Consider the following 15,739-nt stretch of genomic DNA (forward strand, 5'->3'; position numbering starts at 1 on the left):
ACAGGCCCTTCTATTTGCACCCTTCCTCTGGGATTTTATTATAGGCCTTCCCTTAAAGGTACAGCTTCGCTTTAGGCTAACAATGCACTGAAGAGTGTACCCAGGAGCAATTTCTCATCTTCCAGGGGGCTAAATGAACCAAAAAATAAGAACCCACTTCCGACCGGTATTAAGTCCTGGATGAGGTGGATTGACCCATAGGTTCCAGCTACCTTTCAGTCAGTAAGCAGAAGGAAGATATCAAAGTTGATTGGTTGAAAGAGGGGTTGGGTCAACTTGAAGTAACTAAGACTAAGAGTGGGCAGGGCTTTACCTCCCAGAGTAGGGTACAGAAGTGTTCTGGTAATCATATTAGGGTATCTAATTTTGCCATTGTTGGTTCAGCTATGTGCTGTTGTTCCAATTAAGCTGCCCCTAATACAAACCATGATTTTATACAAGGGGGTGGAGGCAAGTTGGCCTTTGAAATTCAGTCTGCTCCAGTGGGAATTTATGATAAAAATTGTGTAAGGAATTCGGAGGTAGAGGAGCTGTGCAACAGGGCTCATCAAATAATTCAGCTGGTGAGGCGGAACCGATGGTCTTGAGTAAGACTGTGAAGACCATTAAAATGGTTTCATGGAACGTTGCGGGCCTGAAGAGCAAGCTTATCTGCTCAGATTGGGGCCAGTTTATAGACCAGTTTGACATTTGTTTATTACAAGAAACCTGGATGATGCAGGAGTTCCAGTGACCAGGGTATGCAGTTTTTTATAACGCAGCAAATTGGGTGGGCAAGGGAGGCCGTCTGGAGGTCTTTCAACCTGGATTTGTCGTGTAGCCATTTTAGTTATAGCTCCATGCACGTTTAACAAACTAGGCCGCTGTACACTTTAGCCTATATATATTTTATTCAGTTTCGTCTTATTATTGTTACAATAACCATTTTTACGGTCTTGTTTTATTTTCCGTTTATCTAACTGTTTTTGCCTAGGCCAGCACTCTGTTCTCAAACAAGACATTCTTGATCACTCTGTGCTTCTTCCAAGGCTACAGCATGGTACATTGCCGGTGAACGTGGTAGAAGTTTAGTCTCCAACATTTGTAGAAAATACACATCCTTATGTAGGGACATTTTCTCAGAACATCAGTTGTGTTGTTATAAAAACACTTCCTTGTCCCTTACACGTTAGAGGGAGATTTCAGCCAGTGAACCACGACTATATGCTGATTGCTGAATGCTTCGCTAGAGATGCTAATACAGACCGCAGGCCTTTGCTCATGTATGGGGTTTGATGTCTTCCCAGGGGAACCTGAAGGGCAGAATTCGAGCTTAACATGCTGTGCTCAATCCTAACCTAGGTAGGAATTAGTCCAACGATTATAGTGACAATATGATAGCGTTGTTTTTATGCTTCACTCTTCTCAATTTTAATACTGTCATGTTGTGTCGTCCTGGTTATTGCAGCTCACGCTTTGCTATCTAAGATGCAGTCATTTTATTAAACTCATTATTGAAACATATACTGCTTCGGTTTGTCATTTATAAATGAGACTGGATTGTAAATGAGAGAAACGGATGAGACCTGAGTGACCACGACTTCCCTGAGAAGCCAAGTATGCCATGCACTCGGCAGCCCAGTCATCACTATCCTTGGGTAGAGATGAGGCACTGCTAGTTGGCCGGAGCAAAACCCAGACTGGAGCGACAGGTGTCACCCGCAGTGGGTAAGACTTAGTCTCCCACACCGCAGGCGATTCTGCTGCTCAAAATCCAGTAATCTCATTAGAATAATGAGAGCCTACGCGACAGGTTGTTTCCTACCTAGGATGTAGGTTTAAACTAGTGGAAGTACACTCTGATGACATCCTTTGCCTCCTACTTTATTCTCTAGTATAGAACTATATGTGATTAATGTTTATTCTAGACCTGTCAGTGTGAGTCGTAAGTCTAGTGTGGTGGAACAGTTAGAAGCACTCCTTTATTCACTATCAGAGGGTGCATGTAAGGTAGTGTCAGGCAATCTAAACTGTCAATTTAAGCCCTTGAGTGCAGAGCGAGATGAAACATTGGGCATGGAAGATAGCATTTGGGCCATTCCTGGATTACCCTCCTCCCCCTCCGCAATTAAAAAATGTACTCCATGGGCCCTGCAATTGAATGGACTTATGTTAAATTATGCCTAACGCCCATGCAATGGGTGCACTAAGTCAGGCATCCAGGGGGCCCACACATTTATCCGTGTAGTCCAGACCGCATGGTTAGATTATATTTTGGCTGATGAAAGGTTGTGGCCCTGCATAGTAGTTATGAAGATTCTCTCCAAACAGGATATTGACCCCAACGTCCTTTTCCTAGAGTCAGTGCTTCCACTTAAAAAGGCCACAGATGTACAACCTGATCCGATGGATGGCAGACTCACTCTGGCACTTAATAAACGGAGAATCAAATGGAGTGAGATGGAGCAACCACCTGGCACTATTAAAGTATTGTATAGATCTGTCGGAGCAACGATCGAATAACTGAGTACGGTTACCAGAATTGAAGATGACCCTGGGCATAGGGTAAAAGTGGCTGCTGTTCATCAGAAGGTGACAGGTACACTTAGAGATTTATTTGTTGTGGAGGTTCAACCCAAGGCTAGGAGGAAAAACATCTCGTCCTGGTTTGATAGTCAGTATCGAGGAGCTAAGCTTTCACTCTTAAGGGCCTTAAGATCTACAGAAAGTTGCTTGATTCGTATTGCCAGATCTGATTACATTGTCAATTGTGCTAAAAGAGAGTGAGAGCAAGACAAGTGGGAGTCTCTGTATACTGCAATTAAGAATAAGAACTTTAAATCATTTTGGAGCATAGTAGTGACTGGACACTCACAGTGTCACCCATGAATTGAGAATAATACATCAGCGGACATGTGGAATGATCACTTTCGATCCCTACATGGTGAGGGAAAGGGGCAGAGAATTCTAGGGGATAGAGATCTCGTTTTAGTCAGGCCTTGTGGTGAGCTCACCAGTCAGGGTCCGGGGGAATATAATCTTATTACTCTTAAAGAAATTGTGAGGTCCAGCCCACTTATTATGGGGTCTTTATTTAGGTGTTGTGTTTAATGCCATTATGGAGGGGACGCCTATTCCCCATGCATGGGCAGAAATCATTCCTATTTTCTTTTTTAAAAGGTTCTCCTTTGTTATCTAGTAATTATAGGCCTATTAGCCTGATCAACATTCTGCAGAAAATGTTTTCAAGGGTGATACTTGAGAGGTTACAGGATTGGATGGACGAATCCAAAGTCCTCAGCCCTTTCCAAGCAGGCTTTTCGAAGTGTACTTTGACTACTGACCAACTTTTTAGGTTACAGCTTCTTTTTTGGAAATCTGTGGTTTTAGAGGATGGAAGTCTGTATTCAATTTTTGTTGACCTGCAATCTGCGTTTGATTTGGTTCCCAGGAATACTCTCTGGCAGGTTCTGGGTAATACGGGCGTTCCCTCATACTTGTGTCTTATTCTGCAAAGACTGCATGAAGGGAACTTTGTGCAGGTTCGCTTTGGTCAATTGGGAGAACTCTCTGAACCTTTCCCAGTCATAAAAGAGGTCCGGCAGGCCTGTGTGCTGGCGCCAACATTATTCACATTGTATGTTAATGGATTGGTCAGTTGTTTGTCCAATATAAATAATGATGCCCCTAGATTGGCAAATGTTAGGGTGCCAGCACTGATGTTTGCTTATGACACTCTCTTACTCTCGAAGTCCCCTATGGCTATCCGAAAGGTACTGGATAGCATTAACATATTTTGTAGAGAGAGGGGTCTATAAATAAATAGGAGAAAAACTAAATATATGATTGTACCCCCTGAGGACTATGCGCCCTAATCCCACCTTGAATGGGATCTCACCAAAGAGGGTTTCAACCTTTGAGTATTTAGGGATTACACTTAGTGGACCGATGGGCTGGTTTTCTCATATGGAGAGGCAAAGATTGAGGTTGGGTCAGTTTGAAGATGGGCTCTTGAAGGTGCATAGGGCATCCTTTTCCAAGCCATTTAGCCCCGTCACAGAGATCTATAAAATGCAAGAAGTGGGAGCGGCCATGTATGGGGCCAAGTTATGGGATCTGATTTCTTGTAGATCTGCTCTAGTGGAGATTCTAGGGATGGTTGGGGTGGGCAGATTACCCTGGCTGAAATATGTTAAGGAAATCTCGAAAAACGTGGGTAAGCATAGTCTGTGGGATAATCCTGCAGAGGCCCGTCAAACCATCTCTGGAGCACAACTCACTAAATGTTACAGGGATCATAAGTTACTTAATCTGCTTAGGGTTCCCTCTCAAGGCAACCTCTCCATGCAATTCTTAGATTTTAAGGACTCTTACCACTTGGAAAGTTGTCTTGATGAAAGAGCCCACTCTTGCCAGGAATCTTTATTTAAAGTTCAGGCATGGTAACCTCCCTATCTGCTCATTCTCAAGCAAGTGGCATAAGGGGAGGCAGAATGTGGATACGAGGTTCATTTTTTTTCTACTGCTTATAGGACGTTTAGATCAGTCTAGATAATTTCTGTGTGTGAAAATATTGGCTCTACACGCTGTACTGAAGCACTAAGAATTTTGAAGATGAACACTGGGCAGCTCATTGTTTTTGCAGTTTCTAGTTATTTATTTACGATTTGGTGTCTTAGGAAACAGAGGGTGGGATGATTTAGCCCGAGTATTTTGTCTGTTTATGATGAGTACACACTCCTGTTTCCACTTAACATTGATGTATTATCTGGGCAGTAGCATATACTTTGTTTTTCTAATAGTGTTTTTTTTTTAGGTGCACTTTGGTTTTTAGTGTATGAAGTATGAATTTGTGCGTAGGGGTCCTAAGGAATGCAGGATCCTTGTCAGCCGCTGGCAATGCTGTGTGTACTAATGTGCTTAGATAAATGTTTAGGAGCTGGTACCAAAGGGAGTAGGTCATGGGTGAATCCCTTTTTTTGAGGACCCCTATTTATTTGTCAGTTTTAACAGCGTCTATTTTTTTTTGTATATTTTAATTTTAATGGTTTTATATATTTATCGTTTTATTTTATTTTTAAAGTGTTTTTAGAGATTTTCTTTTAAATCGTGATTGGTTTTACAAGTATATTTGTCTGAAATGTGAAAATGTATATTTATGCTTTTTGTACTTTTATGGTCTTGAGTGCCTCAATAAAGTTATTGTATCGTAAATATTGTTGTTCAACTCAACAAGTCTGTTATTAAGTTAAAATTAATTCTATAATAATGTTCTTTATATAGCTGCCTCTTCACACACTAAGCATTACGATTGCAGCAGTCAGACATGTTCTGAGACTACTCTCCATCAGTAACCTGACATATACCACAGCATATACTAGCAAGCAAATAATGTCTGATCAATTAAACATGGCCCCTTTTCATTCACTTGATGAGCTAGATCTCACACCATCTCCAGATGAGGGCCATTACCTTCATTCTTGCTATACTTTTCACCCCAACTCAAACTTTACTTTTTGTTGCCTAGTTCTGTGTCCTTTTTTTGGCATGTTTTTTAAATGCCAGGGCAACTTTCTCCTTCCAAAATATGTGCTGTCCCATAATCTAACGCTGCCCCCTTTGTTTCCTAGTTTGAAAAATAGGGAGCAATTACCCTATTCGACAATGTACAGTTAAGTTTCCCTTAGCCATCTGAAACTTCACACATTTTGTGAGCCCGCAACAAACAGAAGTATATTCTTTTATAATCTCAATACAACATCTAAAGGTGCTTGTGTTGTGTACCATAAATAAACAATAAGCCATACAAGTAATTGCCTCGTTTCTGTCCTCATCTGCATGTTAACAAACCACAGGTGTCAGGTAGGATTTTTACCCAGTACCGTACCCTGGACCAGCGCTCCTGTTTGACACGTGTTGAGCCTATGAGGTCATACTTGAATTTCTAAACCGACTCAAAGCTGGTATAGGCAGGACTGTAACTTGCTGAAGAGAAAGAGATGTAATCAACCAAATCTAGCCTTGAGAGCCTCAAGAATCAGATATGGATCTATAGAACTTCTTCACTGAGAGGCTCCAAAAGAGTCGACCTTGGAAGATTTAACAGGTCGCAGAACCAGTGTCGCTGGAAACATCAGTGCTCAAAATATTGTCAGGGTAACACTGTTCCAGGCAGATATACAACAGTAAAAAAAATAAATAAAAAAAAATGAAGCCAGAGGCCAACCCAAATCCACAAAGCCGCATTGTCACGTGTTCTAGAAGTAGTAGAAAGCCTGAAATAATTGACTTGTTCTGTTATCTGTGACTGCGCTGAAGAATTCTTTAAATTAAAAAAACAAATATATATATATATATATATATTATTTTTTTTTTTTTTTTTTACCGAAGTGGACTATAATGACTGAGCAGATACAGCCTAAATATATTTTGCAGGGTCAAACTACCAAGCTGCAACACAGCTCTAAAAACAATCTAAACGCGACATGAAATGCTGAAAACACATCAGAGTCAGCAGAGTACTAAGGGTTTTACCATTGAAGAAAACCAACAAACCAATGAGATGTCATGGGACCAAATTCCTTTTTTACCAAGAAAGACGGGTGGAGGGGGAGGGAGGAGAGAGGGGGAAGAATACACTCACTGGATGCAACTTGACGTGCAGTGGAGGTATGGCGCACAAATATTTAAATCTTCTTTTCCCCATCTTACTGACCTGTGTTGTACACATCCTTCTAGTAGGGAGCCTGTACAAAGACTGCAGATCCACATAAATACTAGGACAAGAAGGCAGCTTCAAACTGAAAAGTACTAGATCGATTACATTCAAAGCACTACTGAAACAAGCCAAAATGACAACGTTTGAACAGCACTGTTCAGCATGGCACAGTGTACATCAAAAGATATGATATCCAATGCAACACAATTGCAAGTTTCCCCTTAATCAGATATTGCATGCCTTTTTACTGTGCAGATGTGCTTGCAATTTTACACCAAAGTGAAGCACTCTTAGATATGTGTGAAATATGGGATTATATTGCAAATATTTCTCACATAGCAGGCTAGCAAAGTTACATTTCAAAACACCTCTAAGGAAAAGTAGATTTCAAAGCAGCCTGCTGGCCTCTAGTTCCAATTTCTTGCATGCTCAAAGGACCTAGACGGACTGTGCCTGCTGTTAAATCGTTTCAGAAGAAAATGTCAGCATTCACTGCAGCTACCAAATCTAGTTAATTAAAACAATTCACTTAATAGAATTTATACATGATAAATTAACAGTTGTTTTGATCCCGGCTGAGACTGAACAACATGGAGACTACCAGTCTATCCAAGCCTACTTGCACACAATGGACAGTGTCTGATGCCTTCTATGGATTTCCTTTCAGTTAGAGACATTACAACACTGCTGCAGTTTGTCTATAACCCCACTGATAGACTTTTTTTTTCATTTCCTTGCCAACAGATATCACATTAAGGTGAAAAATTGAATGTACGTTTAAAGGTCTAACTTGTATATACTTCCTTTTTAATACCTTCTTACTATAGTATTGGAAAACATCAGATCTATCAAAAACCCACACAGTTTATGCTTCTCAGTGCTGAAGATTGTGGTCACTGTCCCTTAAATCTACCTCACTGGTGAAAAACATCAACCTATTAAGAAATAGAGATAAATTATTAAATTGAGCAGAAAACTCACTGAATGGTGAACACTCTTATTTCAGAAGAGCCTTGAAGCACCGCCAACCTAGTTTTCCATCTTCGCAAGGGTCTAACCATGTACCTCACTTTTATGAGGCACCCTACCAGACCACTTACAGGAAAGTAAAGACTAACTGCACATGTAGAATGAGCCGTTGTCCCACGCTCAATGAAGAACAGTGTTCTGTTTGAGAGCAGTGGTTTGCAAACAAGCCCTAGAAACTTCCTAACACAGGCCTTGTGTTCCACTCAGAGTGACTGATAGCAAGGACCCAATCGGGGCTCGAACTATCAATCACACTGTATGTGCAACACACGCCCTGCCATGTCATAGTAAACATGACCAGGAGTGCAGTGAAAGATCAGAGACTGACGAAAAGGAAAAGCTGCCCGAGTGGGACCTGCCCGGATAACCAGCAAGGGAAAAAGTGTAATAGTGTGTTTATGTGAGTTTGTGTGTGCGTGGGAACACACACACATAGTCCTGATTCTGGCATAATGGTGAGTGTCCTGGCGCTAAGGTACAAATTGAAAACAAAGCAATGGCAGCTAGGCCACATGCTATTTCTTAAACAGGTACGTTTTCAGTTCTTACTGGTAAATAGTGCAGTTTTTCACAAAATGAAGACACCGCAGCCGACTTAGGAATGTTTTCAACATGCGCAAGATCCAATAACAGGATCTCACTACAGAGGTTACCTGAGCCCCATATGAAAGTTTAGAGTCGAAAATCACGCCTAAATTTCTGGCCTCCAACGTAGGTGGAGGGGAAGGAGGGGCAGTCTTGGGCCATGCTCCCATCCACCCTGGGAGGGGGTTGTAACCAAACAGTAAGACCTCCGTATTATCCTTCCATACAACCCACAAAAGCCTCTTTAGCCTCCGAGGAGTCCCCTTCATACGTGGCCAAAAGTGGAGTGTCATCCACATAAGAGATGACTTTGATGTTAAAGGATTCCACCAAAAAAGCCAACAGTGCCATATAGATACTAAAAAGAGTAGGAATATGTGAGGAGCTTTGGGTGTACGTTTTTAGTACTGTCGGCCAAGGAAAAATGATGTGAATTCTTGGAGTATTGTGAGCACTGAGTGAGGATGGTGTCCACTACCCACCCTCCAAATAATGCTGACCCTAGCATAATGGAGGTAGTTCTTTGCATATTAGGAGTATCCATGGCATGATTCCATGATGGCCTCCATGTCATGATGGTGCCCTTTTGTGGTGCTGCTGCCCTATGCATAATGGTGTAACTCATGTCCTATTGTGGAGATCCATGGCATGATTATGATCAGCTTTGGTGCATCCGTGGTCTTAGCACAGACGTGCTAACTCATGGCTAACTATGGGAATCCATGGCATCAAATAGTGATACCTTGGCATACAAGACAAAATCCATCAAAGTGTGGTGATATTAATTACAGAGTTTGTGATGTTTGAGCACCAAATATGCATGTATTAAAAATCAAAAGCCGTTAATTCAGGACATTTTTTCTTGAAATATGTAAGCTCTTGTTTTGAGTGATTAAGTTTGTAAATTAAAATGATGTATTTGATAATAAACAATGCATATTTTCATTATGAAGTTTAGGGAATGAAAAGTAGATATTACAGAGATAATCACTACTGCTGCCTAAGATCCTAGTCTGTAAGATTTCTGAGCTTCCTGCAGCTCCTATTGCTTTTTTGACACTGTTATAGAGAAATTGCTTTAAAAAACGCACCAACATAACAGAGCTGCAGAGCTTCATCTGATGAGTTTTACCACTCATTTCAGACAAATTTTATAGAATATTAGGGGTTCTAGAATATGTCCTTTATACTTACAATTTTGAGTAATTCAGCAAGGGCACAGATTGTGTTAATAAATCATATGTTTTTCTGAGTAAGTAAAATTCTGGATTTAAAAAAACAGGGCAATTCATAAAAGTATTTCCCTGAAAGCGCCTGCTTCGAGAAAAGTGGTTGATATCTAAAACCTTATCTTTTTTTAAACCGATTTATGCACATTCTTTTTTTAACTTTTTAGTGCTAAGAAAACTATTCTTCGTAAGACAGCACTCTACAAGATTGATTATCAGGTTGCTCTCTGAATCTTTAGAAGGAACGTTTGAAGAGTTTGCCATTAAAATCAAAAAGGCTCTTAGACTAGTATCAGATGTTGAGAAAAGGAAAGGATCCAAGGAGAAGAGGCTTGAATCTTGTCTACACTCTGAGGTTTATCCGAGGGAAGGGAAGAGTCAGTTTTTATGACAGGATGGCCTTAATATTTCAAGCTGTACCTAGCATCCAGAGAATCATCTAATTTCTATAACGGGCTTGTACATTGTTCTAAATCGTGTTGTGTTTTTGAACTAATACAAAAAAAACTTCTCCAACACACTTTACTATGCCCATTCATACACCACACATCATATTTGAACTTCAATTGAATAAGTCCAGGCCCTTCCTTTCAACCTCACATATCTTTTTTAATTTCACCAATCCTTGAACCTAGGATCCCTCTTCTTTCTCTGCTGATTCACATCTACCTAACATTAATCATTATTTCTAAATAAATTGTACAAGTCAGTCGGGGCTCCCAATGCACTACTGCACGTAGAATAATGCATTCTTGCGAAGTTTCATTAGGCACTTATATTGCTTTAGATTTATGAACATCACAGAGCACTTTCATATGCCTATTGCTCTCAGTAAAGCCTATATGCATTGTTTTAAATTTGTTACTCAAGATTCTAGCAATTAACGTTCTTAAAGGGAGACTCAAAAAATCATTACTAGGTTATTTGTCTCTGTCTTCTACAACAAAAACATCCCGGGCAGTCAAATTCGTTGTTAACGAACCATCCAAAAATCTCTTTCACAGATACTTCAATCATACCAACAATCTTGAAGATAAGTCAGACATCTTGCTTTAAGCTTTTAATGAAAACCAAAAGGAGACAGGTAAAATAAGTGAATCTCAGCTACTGGTAGTTTCTTAGGGCTCCATCCCATTCCATCTTTTTGCTGTCCACCTTGATACCTCAGCAATATGCAAATCAGCCTTTGTCATGCTCTAATATAAACCGTTCAGCCCGAGCTGCCTGGACTCGTCAGAACACGAACACGAATCCTGTGGCACAGTGAGAACGGGACACATCTCTGAGCATTTAAGTCAGGCTTGGAGGGACACACAATGGACATTTCTTAAAGCATTTCAATATCTTTCTTATAACTGTGTTGAGAAACTGGTTACCAATTACACGATTAATGAGGCAAACTAATGGTCTGAAATTGCATCCGCTATGACTGACCAGAACTTTCTTCCAGCTTTCCCAATTCTGGTAAACGGAAATCATACTTGACCTCTAGATGCCCTATAGTGTGCATAAGTTGGTTGCATTTGTCTATAGCTTCTTCTGAGGGCCCGATCTCAGCGATTACTTTGAAGTGGAGCTTAGTGCTTTTCTCCATGGGTGAGGAAGAATTTTTTTTTTTTTGTAAACAAATAAAATAACAAAAATAATTGTCAGGATAAAGGACTGACTGGCATGGGACTAGGACTGGTTAAAGGTCGCTAATGTGAAAGTCCTGGAGTGTATCGCATGATGTCATGGTTACCTTTACTAGTACCTCAGATACGAGTGAATTTGAAAATATGGAGCCAGTATAAATATACTGAATTGTATCAAGTGCTACACTCTGTAAACACCCATTCTGCAAATATTGAGGTCACACTGTCCTGGGTGGTATTGCGGACAAATAGCTTCAAAATAACCCCCACAAATTAAATCAAGACTGCCGTAAATTGAATATGCATTACTCACAGCATTTGAGTCTTCTGAAATTGCTCATAAGAGCTTCTAGTAAAAATCTCGAAAAGAGCTACTTAGGTTTGCTTTAGAGACTCTAAAGCCACAGGGACCAAACAAGTGCATCCCACTTCAAAAATCTGCTCGAACCTGTAAACATGGCTTGTGAGAAATATTTTGTCCGAAATCCAAAGCAGCTATGTAGGTTTCTTAAAATTGCAGTTTTTCATTTGCAATATATTACATTCAAATTCTCAAAAAGTGAACCGTCCTAATACTCTGTAAACAATATATAAATGTTATTTTCATTTGAACAAAACACCATGTCTAATAATTCTCTGGGAATAATGGTTTGGGTTATTTATTAGTTTGATTTGATGTTGCTGGAATATTTCACAATACCATAAAGCTCGAAGTGTGAAAAGTCTAGTATCACTGAAGGGTCAATTTATGAGGTGGGTTAATGGATTGTATGAAAAAAGGAACCACTACATCCAGTGGTGCTGGTAAGATTTTAGACTGGGCATGCTGGTCAATAACGTCATCTCACAAAAGCCACAGGGGATATCTGACAAAAAACTGCTGCCATAAGGAAAACATTTGAAGACTTCCTTTATTATTAATTCTCCTTCTTTTGTGGGGGTGTTGCAGCATCCCCTCCTTCCCTCGTTCCTGCATTCTGCATGACACAGGAACTACAACACAACACACGTGTAGCTCGTCCACTGGCCCATCAGCTCACCAGTCCGTATCTGAGCAAATTAACTCTTCAACATGGCACCCTCATCTCTGCACACAGACCAGTAACTCTTGCTAAGGGCAGACAATCTCACAATCCTGCTAATACCACAGCAGGTCTCTTCTGGGCTCCATCATACCATCAAAAACACCTTGAGAATAATAAAAAAGCAGAAGGGCAGGGGCCTACTATTTCTTTCAATTTACCTGACCGCAGCTTCATGCGCTCACACCATTTAAAGTCATAAATGTAACACATGAATCTTTTTCAGAATTATTTCCTCCATGATCTGTAGACCACGGCTACAGAAACCAGAATCGCGATGGAAGTGGCAGCTCGCTTGTGTAAGCATGGGGCATTGTGCCATATTAGAAGATGACAAGACTTCTTCGCAGGGAGCCAACATCCAACTCATATTAGGCACATTAGATACAACAGTCAGTTCCCGATCTGAGCACACCTAGAAAACAGCACCACTGTGATAGTTCGGTAATGCACTCTCGTGAGAACATTAAGAAGCACAACACAGACACTGCAGATCTTGCTACACAATACTTCCGCACACAATAATAAATAGAATCCATCAATTAAGGCAAGAGCATACACAGATTTCTCCACATTGACACAATACATCACACTAGCAGCCATTTAAAACAAATTGCACAGAAGGAAAAACAACTAGAAAAAGAGCATATTGCAAGGTAAGGAGTCATACCTGCGTTCTTAAAATCTCTCCTTTTGACAACTGCATGTCCCCAGTCAGCTCTTTCACCGTGATGCCCAGGCATTCCAGGCGCTTGCTGAAATAATTTGTCATCTCAGCTGCCAGGGCCTTCATGGGAGCCACATACACAACCTGCATCGGAAGGACACACAGGTGATAAATGAGCAAGCCCCGCTTTGCGTTTGACTCGTGGCAACCAATACAAATCACAATTTATTGTGAAAAATGATTCGAGGCACTTACTATGAGAAATCTTAATCGTGATGTATGGTAAGCGGTTATCTTTGTTGGGTAAGTGTGCAGCTGTTTAGAGGACAATGGATTTTGTTTATATAGCCTCATCACTTTGAAAATTGGATCTGCATCAAAGCTAAATGTATTTTCATAACTTTCCACGTGAGTAATACGATTTTCAGTGCACAAACAAGGAACCCTTTAATAGTGATGAGCTGAATCAAGCACAATTCTTTATTCACTTGAGAAGGTAGAGCATCCTTGAAAACTTCTTCATTTCACCATAGATTTACAAATGCACACCATGCCTGAGTTAGGATTGATGCAGACACCCGGCCCTGAACAGTCTTACCTTAAAAGCGTCCTTTTTGATAACTCCTTGTTGAATATTTTGACGGATCTCATGCAGAACTGTCAGCATAGCAATGTTGGTCTTGCCGGCCCCCGTGGGAGCGCAAATCAGCATGTTCTCATTTGTGTTGTAGGCCGTCTCGTACACGATTGACTGGATGCGGTTGAGTTTTTTTACTCCTTTAAAAACCATCTGTCCATACTGCAAATTAATACAATGACATCAATTAAAAAACAAGCAACATTTAGATTTTGCAACACAATCGGCTAAAGAAATAGAAACTCAACCAATATAAAAATATAAGAAATAGTGTTAGTTCTTGAGATAACATAACATTTAAAGGAAAGGATCCTATGCATTCATGAAAGCTAGTTTCCTGAAGAAATGGTAAACAGACTTATGGAGAAGAAATTAAAAAGAGCTGCTGGTTTTAGGATTTTCTACACCTGTAGCTAAATGACCCAGTAACATACATTTTTAAAAACAAGCTCAGAAACGTGTTTTTTTGCAGCGCAAGACAGGTTTTTATACTCCGTTTTCAATCTTACTTTGCTCTAGCTATTGGGTCTCTTTCTCTACCCACTCTATATAGCTGTAAGGAATCCTGGTTACCAACTCTGAAGTTTGGAAATTTGTCTTGATCATCCCTCTGCTCCACCAGTTGTAACACCACAAGGAATCCCAGTGGTTCAGATTTCCAGTGGCAGTTGATGAACTTTGAAAGTGCCTGGGCATAAATACTTGCCTCAAGTTTTCCTAAGCAAACCTGGCTTTCCACAAGAAAGGATCAGTTCGTGTGGAGTTCCCACGGGGTCAAATGGTGCACTATATAGCACATTTCCCACAAACTGACCAAAAATCCAGAATTCCTGAACGAACAGTAATGAAATATTCTAAAGTATTCCACTATGCAGACATGTTGAGCTTCTCCCTCTCCCAAAACACTGCTAGTAAAACAGTTGAGCACATTTATGAGAGAAAGAACAATCGAAAAGGGAAACAAAGTTGGAAATCTGATCATAAGCCTGTGGAGTGCCCAAATTTCACTGATTCCTCCTAAAATGAAAGAAGTCACATTTTGGGAAAGATTTGGGTCCTAAGGCCCTCCGAACGCATCATCTTTGAAGAAGAACTGTTGTGCAATTTAATGAATTCATAATTACTAAGTTAATTTATTAGTTGGCCAATGGTATTCATAACGGTTTGCTGTAGTATCTGACCCAGGGCAAAGGATTTTATTTAAAGCCCACACACACACCCAACATAATAAGAACTAGTGAATATACCTGTAATTCTTTTGCAGGTAGTCAGGGCTATAATTTATGCTAATTTGAAAGTCTAAACTGTATTCAAACAGGACAAAATATAGATAAGACTTAAAACCCCGTGTTAAAAGATGTACAGGCGTTGCTATGTCCCAAACCGTCTGCGGCATAAGTGAACATTTCTGGAGTCATTCTAGCGATTTGCCTAGGGTTGCTGTGAAAGGCAGTCAGTAAAATGAGAACTACGTTTTAGCCTATAACTCAGCCACGTATCAAATGACAGCTCAATTTGTGGTGTATGGCCTAGGCAAATGAACAATATTATTCACAAGCACCGGCAAGGCCAACAGGGCTCACCTTTGCAAGGCAAGTCTTGACCTATTGGCTTTGCCATGCTGTTTGCACTGTCGTTGCATGCAATTCTGTTACGTAGGTTATAGTTCCACCATGGCCATCTGCCATTTTGCTTGTAAGAGGTCTTCGAAACGCCAGACTTTAGTAAAGATTTCCATTCAAGGTCCAGAACGCCAAACCAATGGAAGACTGTGCTCTAATTAAATGTCATTACTTCTAATTGGCTCTGGCAGTGCCCCACCAGCCCTTCATTGGCAAGGTCCAGCATAGTACTTTGTCAGACCCTCTGTGCACTTTTTTGAGTACTATGTGTCATGTGAAATAGCAGCTATTTAATAACATATTTCAATGGACCTATGTATGTACATGACTTCAGCTGCTTCTACATCGTGCCACAAAATGCACAATCTGTGTTTCGTGGCACTCATGGGCCACAAGACTACAAATGTACAACTATGTTAGCTTACCTTATCCTACACCATTCTGCTGATGTGGGCGCTCTAGATGGGCTGATAACCTTGGGATAACTTCCCCACAACGTATAGCCGACTCAGGGTGAGCAAGCAGTTCGAAATCGCCCTTGGGAGGATAGACTGGTC

General features: G+C 40.5%; 1 protein-coding gene across 1 annotated transcript in view; it reads right to left on the bottom strand.

Moving 5' to 3' along the window:
• The window catches only part of ASCC3 (activating signal cointegrator 1 complex subunit 3), a 1,806,704-nt gene that overhangs the window by 1,245,087 nt on the left and 545,878 nt on the right, over positions 1-15,739 (bottom strand). Inside the window, exons 9-10 of the mRNA XM_069235471.1 lie at positions 13,522-13,722; positions 12,927-13,067 (exon numbers count right to left, since the gene is read on the bottom strand). Of these exons, the coding sequence (XP_069091572.1) occupies positions 12,927-13,067; positions 13,522-13,722 (342 nt within the window). The remainder of the gene's footprint in view (positions 1-12,926; positions 13,068-13,521; positions 13,723-15,739) is intronic.

This window comes from Pleurodeles waltl, chromosome 5 (assembly GCF_031143425.1).
Source record: "Pleurodeles waltl isolate 20211129_DDA chromosome 5, aPleWal1.hap1.20221129, whole genome shotgun sequence".
NCBI lineage: Eukaryota > Metazoa > Chordata > Amphibia > Caudata > Salamandridae > Pleurodeles > Pleurodeles waltl.